This window comes from Salvelinus fontinalis, unplaced genomic scaffold (genome assembly GCF_029448725.1).
Source record: "Salvelinus fontinalis isolate EN_2023a unplaced genomic scaffold, ASM2944872v1 scaffold_0703, whole genome shotgun sequence".
Taxonomy (NCBI): domain Eukaryota; kingdom Metazoa; phylum Chordata; class Actinopteri; order Salmoniformes; family Salmonidae; genus Salvelinus; species Salvelinus fontinalis.
In genome coordinates this window covers 1150-14977 of record NW_026600912.1, presented here as the reverse complement: position 1 = coordinate 14977, position 13828 = coordinate 1150, and the positions used below count along the sequence as shown (strand labels likewise).

The following is a 13828-nucleotide window of genomic DNA, read 5'->3' as shown; positions in this document are numbered from 1 at the left end:
TGCAATACAAATGGTTTATTAAAACAACCATTAAAAAGTATGTAAGTGATTGAAAAATAAAATACATAGTTATAAACTAATGGTAAGCTAGTCCACTGACAGCCTGGTTCAAATATAGCAGCATTAGGGGACTCAAAATGAACAACAAAAATGAACAACAAAAATAAAAATGTTGTATTGAGGCCAGTTGTGGTGTCCTCCTCAGATGTAGCCTGGCAAAAGCAACTGACATGGGCTGCACGTCATCCAGGCTACCCATCAGAGGAGCCAGAGGACTTGCAGGTGACCAAGCGTTTCCAGGCCTTCTGGACTCCCCAGAAGAAGTCCCGGATGCCTTTCCTCATCTTGGATAATTTAACTGGCAAGAAGATGAAAATATGTAAGAATTTCAGATGGACAATTGTCTGATAAAACAACAATTTATTACTTCTTTATATATAATTGTCCCATAAGAACATTTCCCCCCATTAATACACACTCATAGGTGGAGAATCCACAGCAATGTACATCTCTGGCTGGTCCGTAGTGTCTTTAAGGACAATGCTCATCTTGGACTGTGATCAGAATTCAAAGATGCACAATTAAACATCAATTTCACTTCCTTTACATATTCCTATAATTATACAACTATATTTACTGGTGCCGATATCAAAAAGCACAACCAATGACCATTCAAGAGTAATCTGAGCTTGTCTTACCTTTCTGCCGGTGGCATAATGCACCCCCTCAGATTCCGCATCCTCCACATCATCACTGCATGAGTCTTCAAGGTCTGAGGTCTCGCTGGGCACTGAGGGTTTTAAGATGCCCAGTAGCTTGTGGGAAACAATGACAGAGACAATGGAAAGCATCTCCTGATCCTCAAATAAATCGTCAATTTTCAAGGAGCGTTTCAAACGCTTGACCTTCCCAAGGTCAGTGTAGATGGCATCTGCCAGCTTCGATGTCATCTTAGAATTGAAACTTTTTTGCTGGCTTCCCATTTCCTCAATCAGATATTTGGCCACCTCATCATCAAACAATCGGATCAGCTCAGTCACCAGATCACTGATCTGGATGCGCTGATGTTTGTTGATCCTTTTTGGCATATGGCATATCTTCTTGACAAGCTTCATCAGGACTTCTTCTAATATAAGCTCCCTAGTGAAGCTGCTGGAACCGGATGTCACTTGTTCCACAGTGGACCACTCCGGCTGTTCAATCTCAGTCTTGATGCTGCTCTGCTCAGCTTTCTTATTCAAAGATTGACGGGTTGTCATTTCATTAAACAAGGCTGTCAATTCTTTCAAGTTGAGTGTAGATTCCAGATTTTTGGTGCCTTGAAGTTTGGATGGTGCATCCATAATTGCGTTCGTGACAAGACAGACAATGTCCTTGTGCAGCTTGGGTGCCTTGTGGCACAGTATCTTCTGTAGGGCTTCCTCTGTGCCATAGCGTTGCATCAACTTTCTATGCACAGACAGCACCAGCTGAAAGATGTCTGTTGCCTTCAGGCAGACATTTGCTTCCCTCCACCTGTTAGTCACCCTCACCCACAGAGCACTGGACAGTTTGTTGGTCACATCCTCAACTAGGGTCCAGCTGGCCAGTTTATCCTGAGTCCGAGGAACAATCAGAGACCGCAGCCGGACAATGATATCCATCACCGCCTCTACGTGAACAATAATATACACCGGTTGGGCTGCCTTCACCTCAGCCGAGCCACATCGGCTCTTAACCATGACCTTGTCCTGCTCTGTCCTTATGCAGATGTCTGAGGAGAGCGGCCGGACAGAGACTTTGGGTACGATTGAACCAAGACGGTTGACTTCCCTGGTGACTGCACTTGCAATGGCTGTTGTCATCTCCCCGCTGCCGCGGCTCAAAGCTCGCCTCAGAGCATCAGGAGAGCCCATGTGCTCCTCCAGCTCTCTGCAGAGGGCACTTACAATCCTTGCACTTGAGGGGCGGGAGTACGGCGTCTTGAGATCCTTGGTCATTTCCAATGCTGAGGTAACGTCTGGAGAATCGGACATGTCCCGAAGGACAGAAACCACCATGTCCATTGCCACATCAGAGAGAGTGGTGGTTGGGGATGACACAGGTGATGCAAAGTCCTCTGAGTCAAGCTCATACCCATGAAGCAGCTTGGTGATCAGGTCTACAACCACCTCTGGTGTGGAATGTAGACTGGGAGAGTCCTCGTCGGAGGTCTCAATCATACAGGATTCAATTTCACTCAAAGCCCTTCTGACCATGATGTTTGTCTCAGAGTCATCGGGTACATGGTTCTCTTTGAGAGGTTTGATACCTGCCTCACACAGCTCTTTCACATGGATGTTCTCGGAAGACATCACTGCTTCTTGAATAGTAGGTGGTTGATTGGCTATGGTTGTAGCCATGAGTGTCCTTACCATCAGAGGACAAAGCTTCGCAACCAGTTCATACTGTAGCTTAAAGCTCTCAGAGCGGCTGTCGTTCATGGGTACCTCAGGGATGTCAAGGCCCTGAAATAGCATCTTCCGTACCAGTTTGCCCACTACACCCTCCAGCAGGCAATTAGTAGGGCTCGGGGTCTCATACCCTCTGCCACTGGAAGGTAACTCTTGCTTCTTGTGAAGGCCATGAATGGCCTCACTTTGCGCAATACAACCCTCAACAGGCAACTCCTCTACTGCAATCGTGTGCACAACCACATTGACGTCGTTGGTGTGGGGTCCAATCAAAAGCTTCTTATAGGTTGGGTCTGTAACATATTGTAAAACACCCCCGCCTGTCTTTAAGTTCTGAGCTTTATCTCCAAATGTCCTATCCAGGAGACACAATACTGACTCAGATAGTGGGTCAGTGAACTCCTGGAGCGCTAGGCTGCTCTCAACTTCAAAGGGGCTGAGGCTGCAGCTGATCTGGGAGCTGTAATAAGAAGCCTGCAGCTCTCTCTTGGACTCCAATGTGTCATGCAGCTTTGGATATAAGGCATCTGCAATGGAGTCTGTGAGCCGCTCATCCAAATTAACAGAGAAAATATTATTCAGGCTTTTGTTGGAAGCCTCCTCTTTGGTTTTCCTCAGGATGTCCCGCACAGCTTCCCTTGGGGCAGAACCAGAAGTGCAAGCATGTCCATTGGATGGTGTCTGGGTGCCAGTAAGGGATTCCTTGATCAAGAAACTCTGGAGTTCGGTGGCCACTTCCTTACACATCTCCCTTCTGATCTTCAGAACAGCAGGTGTCAGTGTAGCTTTCTCAGAGGTCAAAGGTGTCAGAACTCTGGTCAAAGTTGAGGGGCATCTGAGATGATCACCCAGACCCTCTATGTCATCAGAGCAGGACACATTGGCAACTTGAAATAAAACCGAACTAATAAGGTTCTGAGCCACAGCATCTGATTTTGCTGATGCTGCCTGGGGTGTCTCTAAACTAACCTGATTGGAGGCAGCCATCTTTGTTGTTGCCCTGGTAATGATGTTACTCACAGGCTTGATGGAGTAGCTCATAAACTGGGATCTCAGGCTTTCAAAGACTCCCTTCACTCTTTCTGCCTTTAGGTCTTTGTCAGTGGCAAATACACACGACTGAACAGCATGGAGAGATACAGGGAGAGGAAAGCCCAAGGGTGAAGCCACATCTGTGATATGGATGGAGGACTCTGAGGGTGTCCCATCAAGGCACCTCTGCAGCAACTTTATCATCTCCAGGACTCTGGCATTGTCCTGTGGTGAGATGGAGCACTCTCCTGAGAGGTTCTCACTGTCTAGTGTGTTCTGGATTCCAAGCAGTGTTGTGCTGAGTATCCTCCTGTCATGGGGAAGCACTCCCCTCAGTGCAGAAGAGGACCGGCTCTGTGGTGCTGGTGTGCTGCATGGTGTTGATGCACCAGAGACGTCACTTCCACTGTCATCATCTTTTTTGGTCCTCATTATAATAAGGATTTCGTCAATGATCTCATCACTGTAGACTTCTAAGTCCTCTGTGATAACATGGGCCGTTGGGGTGGCGATACTCAGAGTACGACCCCCAAGAAGTTTCAAGGACGTCTCCGACCCACTGCCAAGAGGGCCAACAGACACACATTGCAGTGTTTCGCTGGATGACGAAGAACAACTGGAGGAGAGATCAAGCAGCTCCTCCTCCAAAGTCGGAGAGGAGGAAAGAATTCCCTCCATTTTCAGGACAGAGATAACATCCGCAAGTGTTGAATCTACAAGGTCCTCACCTAGTGGGCTACTCCTTAAGTGGCTGACAAACACCCTTGTAGGAGAATGGGAGACTGTGGTGGGAGATGGAGAGTCCTCCTCACCATTCACACTTGACCGCGCCTCCACAATTGCTAAAGACTTGGAGATGACGGAACATACAAGTCCACCAGCCCGCTCAATAATGGAGGGGAGGGAAACATCCAAAGGGGCTGGAGGTGTCACACTCCCTCCTTGGCCATTTCTATCTTGGCTGAGGCAGATCGACGAGACCTCAGTAGCAAATTGATTCTCCCGCACAGGGCTGCTGCTAGAGTCATGTCCAGGAACAGTTGAAATAGAGCTCACAGCCAGGGAGCAAGGAATGTCACTCCTACTGTCTAAAAGCTTGATAGAGCACGAGGAGGGGCGGCTGCTGGAGGGGAGGTTGGTGTTGGTCTCTTCGCTGGAGAGTAAGGAGGAGAAAGGGGCCAAGGTCAGTTTGACAGGGATGACATGCCCACGACCTACCACAGCAGATAAGGTTCCAGAGTAGTCAGTGGCAGTAGGTGGTTTAGCAGATTGTAGTTTAGCAGGTGGTGGTTTAGTAGATTGTAATTTAGCAGGTGGTGGTTTAGCAGATTGTAATTTAGCAGGTGGTGGTTTAGCAGATTGTAGTTTAGCCGGTGGTAGTTTAGCAGATTGTGGTTTAGCAGATTGTAGTTTAGCAGGTGGTGGTTTAGCAGATTGTAGTTTAGCAGGTGGTGGTTTAGCAGATTGTAGTTTAGCAGGTGGTGGTTTAGTAGATTGTAATTTAGCAGGTGGTAGTTTAGCAGATTGTAGTTTAGCCGGTGGTAGTTTAGCAGACTGTAATTTAGCAGGTGGTGGTTTAGCAGATTGTGGTTTAGCAGATTGTAGTTTAGCAGGTGGTGGTTTAGCAGATTGTAGCTTAGCAGACTGTAATTTAGCAGGTGGTGGTTTAGCAGATTGTGGTTTAGCAGATTGTAGTTTAGCCGGTGGTAGTTTAGCAGATTGTAGTTTAGCAGACTGTAGTTTAGCAGGTGGTGGTTTAGCAGATTGTGGTTTAGCAGATGGTGGTTTAGCAGGTGGTGGTTTAGCAGATGGTGGTTTATCAGATGGTGGTTTAGCAGATGACGGTTTATCAGATGGTGGTTTAGCAGGTGATGGTTTAACAGGTGGCGGTTTGGCAGATTGGGGCCTGGTAGAACGTGGCCTAGTAGCCAGGAGGTTCTTAGTAGAGATCTGACTGGAGGAAGAGTGTGCTCGTTCCTCACTGGACAGAGAACTGCTGCTACAACAAGTCTGGACAGCAGTGACTGGTTCATCAATGGAGATTGGGGAGGACCTACTGTCAGGACTCTGAGTGAGACAGATCACATTGACTTTGGAGAGTAAGGAGGTACAGCTGACAGAGCCCTGGGTTGAATCTTCGTTGGTGTCTCTGCTGATGGGGAGCAAACTCTCTGCAGCACTTTCTGAAGCTCTCAGCCTTATAAGGTCAACCAAGGCAGGGATCAGGATGCCATTTACCTCCTCCAATACTGAGCTTGTTATGTGCCCAATCATGAGCAGCAAGTCCCTAACAGTCATCTGTATATATGAACACAGAAAGGTACATCAACACAATTGATTCAGATTTACATTATGTTGGAAATCAAAACACATGTTAATCCATATCCAAAATATTTTTTAAGTAAATATAACAAGTATACCTTTCATTTTTTGTTGTTGCAATTATTATATATCAAATGTGTGGTCTCCATTGTTGCAACTTAATCATCTTCCTCATCTAGACTTTTTACATTTACCAAAGTGGCAAACGCATATTACATAATTTCATCCAAATACAGTGGCAAGACAAAGTATATGAACCCTATTGGAATTATCTGAATTTCTGCATGAATTGGTCATAAAATTAGATTTAATCTTCATCTAAGTCACAACAACAGATTAACACATTCTGCTTCAACTAATAACACACAAATGATTGTATTTTTCTTGTCTATACTGAATACATCATTTAAACATTCACAGTGTAAGTTGAAAAAAGTATGTGAACCCCGAGGCTAATTACTTCTCCAAAAGCTAATTGGAGTCCAATCATTGAGACGAGATTGGAGATGTTGGTTAGAGCTGCCTGCCCTAAAAAAACACTCACAAAATTTGAGTTTGCTATTCACAAGAAGCATTGCCTGATGTGAACCATGCCTCAAACAAAAGAGATCTCAGAAGACCCAAGATTAAGAATTGTTGACTTGCATAAAGCTGGAAAGGGTTACAAAAGTATCTCTAAAAGCCGTGATGTTCATCACTCCACGGTTACACAAATTGTATATAAATGGAGAAAGTTCAGCACTGTTGCTACTCTCCCTAGGAGTGGCCGTCCTGCAAAGATGACTGCAAGAGCACAGCGCAGAATGCTCAATGAGGTTAAGCAGAATCTTAGAGTGTTAGCTGAAGACTTAAAGAAATCTCTGGAACATCCTAACATCTCTGATGACGAGTCTACGATACGTAAAACACTAAACAAGAATGGTGTTCATGGGAGGACACCACGGAAGAAGCCACCGACTGTCCAAATAAAAACATTGCTGCACGTTTGAAGTTCGCAAAAGAGCATCTGGATGTTCCACAGCGCTACTGGCAAAATATTCTGTGGAGAGATGAAATAAAATGTTGTTGTTTGAAAGGAGCACACAACACTGTGTGGAGAAAAAAAAGCACAGCACACCAATATCAAAACCTCATCCCAACTGTAAAGTATGGTGAAGGGAGCATCATATCATGGTTTGGAGCTGCTTTGCTGCCTCGGGGTCTGGACAGCTAGCTATCATCGATGGAAACATTTATTGACAAGTTTATCAAGACATTTTGTTGGAGAATTTAAGGTCGTTCGCCAATTGAAGTTCAACAGAAGTTGGGTGATGCAACAGGACAACGACCCAAAACACCGAAATTAAATCAACAACAGAATGGCTGCAACAGAAGAAAATATGCCTTCTGTAGTGGCCCAGTCAGAGTACTGACCTCAACCCGATTGAGATGCTGTGGCAGGGCCTCAAGAGAGCGGTGCTAAACTGAAACAGTTTTGTAAAGAGGAATGGTATAAAATTCCTCCTGACCGTTGCGCAGGTCTGATCTGCAACTACAGAAAACTTTGAGGTTATTGCTGCCAAAGTAGGGTCAACCATTTATTAAAACCAAGGGTTCACAAACTCAGCAAAAAAAGAAACGTCCTCTCACTGTCAACTGTATCTATGTTCAGCAAACTTAACATGTGTAAATAATTGTATGAACATACAAGATTGAACAACTGAGATATAAACTGAACATGTGGCTAACAGAAATGTAATAATGTGTCCCTGAACAAAAGGGGGGGGGGGGGGGTCAACATCAAAAGTAACGGTCGGTATCTGGTGTGGCCACCAGTTGCATTAAGTACTGCAGTGCATCTCCTCCTCATGGACTACACCAGATTTACCAGTTCTTGCTGTGAGACGTTACCCCACTCTTCCACCAAGGCACCTGCAAGTTCCAGGACATTTCTGGGGGGGGCCCTCACCCGCCGATCCAACAGGTCCCAGACGTGCTCAATGGGATTGAGATACGAGCTCTTCGCTGGCCATGGCAGAACACGGACATTCCTGTCTTGCAGGAAATCTCGCACAGAACGAGCAGTATGGCTGGTGGCATTGTCATGCTGGAGGGTCATGTCAGGATAAGCCTGCAGGAAGGGTACCACATGAGGGAGGAGGTTGTCTTCCCTGTAACGCACAGCGTTGACACTGCCTGCAATAACAACAAGCTCAGTCCGATGATGCAGTGACACACCGCCCAAGACCATGACAGACCCTCCACCTCCAAATCGATCCCGCTCCAGAGTACAGGCCTCGGTGTAACGCTCATTCCTTCGACGATAAACGTGAATCCAACCATCACCCCTGGTGAAACAAAACCATGACTCGTCAGTGAAGAGCACTTTTTGACAGTCCTGTCTGGTCCAGCGATGGTGGGTTTGTGCCCATTGGAGACGTTGTTGCCGGTTTCCTTACAACAGGCCTACAAGCCCTCAGTCCAGCCTCTCTCAGCCTATTGCGGACAGTCTGAGCACTGATGGAGGGATTGTGCGTTCCTGCTGTAACTCGGGCAGTTGTTGTTGCCATCCTGTACCTGTCCCGCAGGTGTGATGTTTGGATGTACCGATCCTGTGCAGGTGTTGTTACACAAGGTCTGCCACTGCGAGGACGATCATCTCCCTGTAGCGCTGTCTTAGGCGTCTCACAGTACGGACATTGCAATTTATTTCCCCTGCCACATCTGCAATCGTCATGACTCCTTGCAGCATCCCTAAGGCACGTTCACACAGATGAGCAGGGACCCTGGGCATCTTTCTTTTGGTGTTTTTCAGAGTCAGTAGAAAGGCCTCTCTAGTTTCCTAAGTTTTCATAACTGTGACCTTAATTGCCTATCGTCTGTAAGCTGTTAGTGTCTTAACGACCGTTCCACAGATGCATGTTCATTCATTGTTTATGGTTCATTGAACAAGCATGGGAAACAGTGTTTATACCCTTTACAATGAAGATCTGTGAAGTTATTTGGATTTATACGAATTATCTTTGAAAGACAGGGTCCTAAAAAAGGGAGGTTTATTTTTTTTGCTGAATGTACTTTTTCCACCCTGCACTGTGAATGTTTACACGGTGTGTTCAATAAAGACATGAAAAAGTACAATTATTTGTGTGTTATTAGTTTAAGCAGACTGTGTTTGTCTATTGTTGTGACTTAGATGAAGATCAGATAACATTTTATGACCAATTTACACAGAAGTCCAGGTAATTCCAAAGGGTTCACATACTTTTTCTTGCCACTGTACTTGGATATGGATTTCCCAGGAGATGGGAGATAGGGAAGCAGTAATATGTCTACAGCCCCCAAAGAGTGAAAGCTGGGAACTTGTTCATGACCAAAATGACCTACCACTGACGGGCTAGCTGAATGTGGTGAGCAGGTCATCACAGTAGAAAAGGTTCCAGAGTGATCAGAGTCACTGCTAGGTCTTTCAGTTGGTGGTCTGGCAGAACGTGGTCTGGCAGTATGTAGCCTAGCAACCTTGAGGTTCTTAGTCGAGATCTGACTGGAAAGAGTGTCCATCGAGGAGGTAAAGTGTCTGAAGGGAGAGTCCATTACCAGAGGTGTGTGTGTCTCCATGCCCAGGGGTCTCCAATCTCCCATCTGGCTACCAGGCTAAGAGAGACGGGTGAGAGAGAGAGGCAAATGGATGAAGATATCAACAGAAACACTGAGGTCCTACTGCTGCTTAAGCAACTATGAGTTGATATCAGCCCTAGGAGTGCCGCTGTTCCATCCTTACCTGTCCAATTCGGCGCTCCAGGCGCAGCTCCCTGCACACTTCTCTTTCCAGCTCCTCAAGCCTGAGGCGTCGTTTCACCTCCCAAGCCAGTTCGGCCAAGTAAAGGTTCTTCCCCTCTTTAATTTCACTCTGAAACCTTCACATACAAGGGAACATAAAACATGATTTACCTTCATTTTTCTACAACTCAAACTGTCCACCGTATGTATTTCTTAAGTTATTAATAGATAGGAGGTCAACGTGATTCCACACCTTTGCTTATGTTTTTTTAAAGAAATTTGGGTAAAAGATTCTAATAACACTCACGTGTTCTTGAAGTAGTTCCTGCCCTTGGCAATGAGCCATTCTCTAATATCCGTCAGTGAGATGTGGGACGGAACCTCCCCCTGCTGCTGCAAGACTAGGAACTGTTTCAAAATACTTTTCTGAGAGAGACAGAGAGAGACAGAGAGAGAGAGAGAGAGAGAGAGATTAATTTGCACCCTTGCCTTCCACAAGTTTTTCCTGGTCTTGTCACGTGATCAGAAAACCCTTTCCCGATCCTTGAGCGACAGCAAGTTAAATGCACAGTAAAATAAAACGCATGGAAAGGTGTGTCTTACAATATAGCTTTTGTCTTTTTATAATTGTGTATCTAGAAAGTAGACCACTCTAACCTGCTGGGCACAGCACTGCTTCTCCCACAGCAACTGAACTGACTTGATGTAGCCACTGTAGCGATTGTACTCTTTACACGTACACAGCACCTGAAAGGGAGGCGCCACAAAAGAGCCATTTTTAGAGGAAGTTCATGTGTACAAACACCCAATCCCAAATCTACCTCTAACCCCTACCCCAATATTGATTGATTTTGCCTTTATTTAACCAGGTAAGACATTAAGAACACATTCTCTTTTACAACCTGCACTAACAATGACCATATGCACTTGTAGACTTGGATTTGTGTAAACTAAGCAAAATGGCAAACATTTCACCTAGCCATCATATTGCTTACACCTGTCCAATTTTCTCAGCTCCATATAAGTGTCACTTTTAGATTTTGGAAAGAAAAAGGAGGTTTGCCATGCCTTCTCATTTGAGGTGATGAGGCCTTGCTTCACCAGCCGCTTCTTCCTTTCCGGATGGCGGAAAAAACACTTCAGGTGTTTGTCGTGGAGGCAGTTATAACCAACATCTATGACTCTCATGTTGGGGTCCAACAGGTCAAACCCTGGGGTCTCCTGATGGAGCTGTGGATTGTGTTTTAACAAACCTCAAAGTCAGGGCAATGGATACTACAGTGGGAATGGTTGTGGAATTAGGACTGGAAATGGGAAGGAAGTCATTAAAAATATTTAATTAGGTAACATTTAATTTGAAAGAAATTGAGGATCTCAGATCATTTGGAATGTCATACTATCACACTAACCTTCTCCCCCAGTTTTCCTCTGAAGAATACAGGGAATGTCCTCTCTGGGGCTTCCTGTAACCCCTACAAAGACAGAGACAAAATCATGACAAAAGACGTGGGGTTTTGGTAAGGGTTTTCATAGTAGACCCCATCCCTGTCACTTGGTTTGCAATAATTCCAATTCACTTTGCATGAAAAATGTTGAATCAAGCTCATATCTATAACAAATTTGTTTGATCCATTTACATTGTTAAACTATTCTTAAAGTAGTCAACTAGCCGTAGGCCTACATGATGACTGATTCTGTAGGCTACATATTCATCTCATAGACTTTCATCATCCATCTTTAGAATTATACAAATGTGAAGCGACATTAATATGAAGAACGAACAAAGCATTATCCTAGGCCTACTCACATTTTCTTCTTCTTAACCTGCACGTTTTGACATAGTAGGTATATTGACTAATATTATAAACAAGTGGTGTCATAACGGAAACTTGATTATCCTGTGTCTCCAGAAAAGGTAGGCCCTATGCCCCTCAAACGTCCGCTATCTGATAGACCTATGTTGTTGTACTGATATACACACTATGAAAGGATATTGTAGCCTTAACCTATTGATATAGTCTACAGGCTTATTTAAGGTGTGCCCGCTCCATAAAGCGCACCTCCAGTTGTGCCTGGGCTTGCTGCAACAGGTGCACTCTGTTGCCAAGCCTTCCACAGAATCATACCTCAACCCTAAAATGTGAACCACATGTATTCGATTCAATTTCGAAACTCAGTTATTTGCAGTGATGGATTCAAAGCATTATCACGACTAACAGGCTGACTACACCAAAATGACTTTAGAAATCTATATTATTCAATTATTGCACCCACACTGCTTGGGCGCCCCAACGAGCGTCTGCATAGCAAAGGGCTAAAATAGAAGTCAGGTCTATTTCTGATGCAGATCGCACTGCAAGTCCTGCCTCTCCCATCTCCTCATTGGTTTATAGAAGCAGGTACCCACGTGCCATCTCCTCATTGGTTATACCCAAGTGGGTGACTGAAAAACGAACGAGGTCAGTGGCGGTAACGCACCTAATTTATGAAAGTTGCCAATCACAATATAAAATCAAGAGAAGAAAAAGCCTGGAAGGAGGAGAGATGACTAGAAACGATTCGGTTGACCGTTTTATGTGTGAATTAATTGGTGGAGTAGAGGACCTTGGTTCACATAGGGTCATGTCTGGCGAGTCAGTGGACAAGTTTCCTGCCTCTATTGTATTGTGTTTTGGAGAAAATGGGGGTAGTATTAGCAGTAACTGCAAAAAGTTACTGTGAAACCAAGGTAAATGGCAGTAACTGAACTTAAGCTTGGTTTCAACCTGCCCTTGGCTGCAGTTACTGCGTTTTACCTTGGTATCATATCATTTTATTCTGATAGTGATACAATCGAACCTGTATGACACTGACTGACAGCTACAAACACATACATTGCTAATCTAGGGATACAACACCATGGCACAGCATTCCCAGGGGAAATGATGGTTGAACTTGCTCTGAAACGCCGATATCCAGACACTGGTAAGAACTAGCTAGCTAAGTGGATCTGACATCAAAATTATTAGCTAGCTAGCAAACTAAGCTAGCTGACTAGCTAGCGAGCATAGACTAACAATGCGACCTTCTCTCATAAGATATCTGCAATTGATACTAACGTCAATCTATTAGCCAAATAATGAATTATTTTCTGAAAATTCATCTGATGGTTTCTTTGAATCAGTACACCATACACACGATTTCTAGCCAGTGACAGCCACCTAGCTAAAACTGACGCGCCCCTACCAAAACTTCTAAACCTTCCTAGCTAGCATTAGCATGAAGCAATAGATTTGTGCTACATGTTCCCATAAGAGACGATCAGCAGTTTATACTAGCTTCAATCTATTATACTTAGAATTAATATAATCGTTATAGTTGTATTCTGACATTCAATGGGTTATTTGAATCCGTAACGTTACACCACACACACGATCTCTAGCCAGCTGACGGTCAGTTGGACATGCACCCCATACTGAATTGTCAAAAGCCACGCACACTCGTTTTCCGGATGAGCGCACACACAGCATTGCTAGCTCATTAATAATATATCTACTCACATGTTCAGGGTTTCTGGTTTTCTTTTATATTCCAGTATTGCGTGACTGTCCTGGTCAGGAAAGTTAAAATCCCAAATTGTATCCATCCCCTTTGTTGGTGGCATATGTAATTAGTACAACAAGCTTTGACATGTCAAACGTGTGCTCAATGTGTCTGCTTCAGTGCCATCTTTACATGAAGGCGGAAAAAACTGTTTTGCATGACTTCCACCAATCCCTGTGGTCTAGATGATTAGTATCTATGCGGATCAAAATTGCCATGTGAGGGTGTATTAGGACAGTACATCCACGTCAATACTAGGTTTTATTCCTGTCAATGTCCATCCATGCAATTTTTTTTGTATTTGTAAATAAAAATGAATATGTAAGAGCCTTTTTGGGAGCAGGGGATTTACACATAACCCCAGACATGCATCCTTTTCCATACATTTTTCAGTCTAATCAATACAAAAACTGTCTACAGACAATAATTTCAAGGCTAGGCCTATAGCGATAGAAATTGACTTACTTTTCGAGCCTCGTCGCCGTCCATGTTACAAGTCTAGGCCTACTTCGGTCTCCGTAATGAGCCGGTAAAATATCGTACTTCGTCTGAGGTTGCTAAAGCTTGAATGCTACTGAATATTAAACTGGCTTAGAAATAAGAATGAATAGAAATTCCAAAATACCATTGAAATTATTGCGTCACAATACCAGGCAGCCATTGGGAGTGTACCCATGAGTTTACCAGTCAATATCCAGGGTTAG

General features: G+C 44.4%; 2 protein-coding genes and 1 long non-coding RNA gene across 3 annotated transcripts; all 3 read right to left on the bottom strand.

The window, feature by feature from the left end:
* LOC129847098 (uncharacterized) lies at positions 1–4766 on the bottom strand. Its single transcript, XM_055914899.1, has 3 exons — positions 699–4766; positions 479–554; positions 1–358 (listed from the first exon to the last, which is right to left on the bottom strand). Exons 1-3 carry the CDS (start codon positions 4140–4142, stop codon positions 252–254), a joined length of 3627 nt encoding a protein of 1208 aa, XP_055770874.1. The 5' UTR covers positions 4143–4766; the 3' UTR covers positions 1–251.
* LOC129847099 (transcriptional regulatory protein AlgP-like) lies at positions 4201–10463 on the bottom strand. Its single transcript, XM_055914900.1, has 7 exons — positions 10455–10463; positions 10200–10289; positions 9850–9968; positions 9544–9679; positions 9150–9416; positions 4986–5762; positions 4201–4227 (listed from the first exon to the last, which is right to left on the bottom strand). The coding sequence occupies exons 1-7, from the start codon at positions 10461–10463 to the stop codon at positions 4201–4203; spliced, it is 1425 nt and encodes a 474-aa protein (XP_055770875.1).
* A 138-nt stretch (positions 10464–10601) lies between these two features.
* Positions 10602–13351, bottom strand: LOC129847103 (uncharacterized). Its single transcript, XR_008758376.1, has 3 exons — positions 13082–13351; positions 10952–11014; positions 10602–10772 (listed from the first exon to the last, which is right to left on the bottom strand). It is a non-coding gene; the product is annotated as an uncharacterized LOC129847103 (long non-coding RNA).
* Between the last annotated feature and the right edge of the window lie 477 nt (positions 13352–13828).